The sequence below is a fragment of the Maylandia zebra genome, linkage group LG20, assembly GCF_041146795.1.
Source record: "Maylandia zebra isolate NMK-2024a linkage group LG20, Mzebra_GT3a, whole genome shotgun sequence".
In the NCBI taxonomy this organism is placed as follows: Eukaryota; Metazoa; Chordata; class Actinopteri; order Cichliformes; family Cichlidae; genus Maylandia; species Maylandia zebra.
Genome location: NC_135186.1, coordinates 29,586,032 through 29,588,696, shown reverse-complemented (window position 1 = coordinate 29,588,696; position 2,665 = coordinate 29,586,032). Strand labels below are relative to the sequence as shown.

Here is a 2,665-nt window from a genome sequence, read left to right as displayed (position 1 = left end):
TCAGTTATTTAGATATTTCTTTAAGCAACACTGAATTGTGCCCTAACCCTAACCCTAGTTGATGGTTGGTCTGTTTTCATTCAGCACTTCCTGTACCAAAAGAGTACGTAAGGAAGGTGACAAATCAAACTTAAAACCTTTGAGTCCTTAAAGTGAAGGAATTATCCATCAATTATCTACCCTACTACCTTATCCACCAATTTCAGATCAATTGGTGGATAAGGTAGTAGAGTAAGTTCACTTCCCTGGCAAAGAAGAGTCATTACAAAACCAGCATGATGCTCTGGATCTTTCTATATCCAGTGATAAACAGTTTCTATGCAGATGGCCCTGTTTCCATTTACAAAGCTTGAATCTATTGGTGAGTTCTGTGATGAAAATGAAAATAATGTGAATCCTGTGTTATGGCTTTAATATTTAGAAAATATGCCAAAACACCACAATTACCAGAAAATTGCATGAGAGAATGGCTTTTGAATAAATTATGATTCATCCTTCCAGTTCGTTGTTTACACGTTACCTTGTTTTTCATTCATATATTTTTTGTCACCTTTTCTGACAAGAGACTCCTGATTGAGTCCTTCGGGTATTCTGGATGCTCCCAGTTTTGTTTGTTATCCTTTGAGCTTGTGTAATTGACCAAATCTCAATGCTGTTTCCCTCTTTGACAACCTCTTTTAACTCAGTCTGGACTCTCGCTCTTCTTAGCAATCAGTAGTTGACCTGCACTGAAGGACAATCTACATCAAGTCAAGTCCCAGGTTAGTGCAGCAGAAAAAATCATATTGTTGGTTTAAGCTGCTTAATTATGAAACAAAAGGTCAGTATGAACATGACCAACATTGTAAATGATCTACATCCCTGTTATGTAATACAAGACTCCAAATACATGCTGACAAACAGCCCTTCCATTATGTGTGTATTCTTGTATGCATTCCTTGCATTATTGTCTGTTATAACAATATGTGGAAATCTCCTTGTAATAATTTCTGTGATTTACTTCAAACAGCTCCATACTCCTACTAATTCTCTCATCCTCTCTCTTGCTGTGGCTGACCTGCTCGTTGGGATTATAGCATTTCCTCTCAGCATGGCATTCTCTCTCAGCTCATGTCTTTATCATGAGGGTTTGTTTTGCAAAGTGCGAGGGACCTTTGATATTTCACTGAGCACATGTTCCATCCTGAACCTCTGCTGTATTTCTATTGACAGATACCATGCTGTTTGCCAGCCTCTGACATATCAAACTAAAATCAGCCATCGTGTTGTTGTGTTCATGATCCTGATGAGCTGGGGGGTTTCTGGGATAATTGGAATTAGTGTCACCATTGCTGGATTTAATAATGAAAAATGTGAGGAATCATGTTTGATTGACATTCTAATGGAAAGCACTGTTGGACCCATGTTATCATTTTACCTGCCAGTGACCATAATGCTTTGTATCTACCTAAAGATTTTCTTTGTTGCTTTGAGGCAAGCAAGAAGCATCCAGAACACAAAGTGTGGACAAACTGCCAGTATCAAGGAGAGAAAGGCGACCAAAACTCTGGCTATTGTTTTGGGAGTTTTTATATTTTGCTGGAGTCCTTTTTTTCTTTGCATCACATTCCCACCATTTACCAGTGATTCTGTACCAGTTCCTGTAATTGAAACTCTTAACTGGCTTACATTGGCAAATTCAATGCTAAATCCATTTATTTATGCTTTCTTTTATAGCTGGTTCAGGTCAGCCATCAGAATGATTATTTGCGGGAAAATATTCCAAGGGGATTTTACCAACACAAATATGACTTGATAAAATATACACATTTCACAAATCTTACAGTAAAAACAAACATAAAACAGCCACTGAACCCTACCTGAAGCATCACATACATAATGTCTCAATAGCGACTGAAAGAAATAATCTGAGTAGCAAATACGTTTTGTACAAATGTACAAACACATTATTTGATTGTTCAAATAGTTTTGCAAATATTGTCATCGCTTATCGTTATGGAGGGCCAGGAGTGACAAAATGAATGAATGAATAAATATTTTATTAATTAATTTCAAATTAAATTAATTATATTAAATAAATATTTCAATAATTATTGAAATAGCGCTCAAGCTGTTATACCGCCAGCAAAGTGCAGGTCCCGGTACACAACTGTCATAACCCCCGCTGACTGTCACCTCTCACAGGTTGAACACAGACATTTACTGAGAATATATCTATTAGGTCTTTATTTCCTGATTTTCGTATGTGACATACTTTGTTTCAGTTGCCAATTCTGAATTTAAACTAACAATAAGAATATGTTTAAGGGGGAGGAAATAAATAGTCAATAATCAGTGTGCCCTGTGTATTCACGCATAATCTTTATAAAAACAGATAACATTGTTGTTTCCATCATGTAGTAACTGTTAGGTTTAACTATACAAAGCTTGTTAGAAACACATACAGACTTCACGATGTTTGACTAATATTTTCATTGTGAATATTAAGCATGAGGGTAATGTAGAGTCGAGCTGCTGTCTCAGAGCCCTGCATACTACAGAGTGAGATCAGCATATCCAGGATATCTTTCCGTTATCTGGAATCACTGACCCTAACACTGGGAACTGGATAAACAGTCACACAAAGCTGGTTCTCAGCTCTGTTAACCCAGTGTTTCCCAGCATG

At 36.9% G+C, this 2,665-nt stretch overlaps 1 protein-coding gene across 1 annotated transcript; it reads left to right on the top strand.

The window, feature by feature from the left end:
• The first annotated feature begins 913 nt into the window (after positions 1–913).
• Positions 914–1,795, top strand: LOC106674848 (trace amine-associated receptor 1-like). Its single transcript, XM_014408184.3, has one exon. It carries the CDS (start codon positions 914–916, stop codon positions 1,793–1,795), a length of 882 nt encoding a protein of 293 aa, XP_014263670.3.
• The last annotated feature ends 870 nt before the right edge of the window (positions 1,796–2,665 follow it).

Bases quoted from the DNA above. Each gene is read 5' to 3' on its own strand.
- LOC106674848 (XM_014408184.3), top strand. From the start codon at position 914: ATGTGTGTATTCTTGTATGCATTCCTTGCATTATTGTCTGTTATAACA.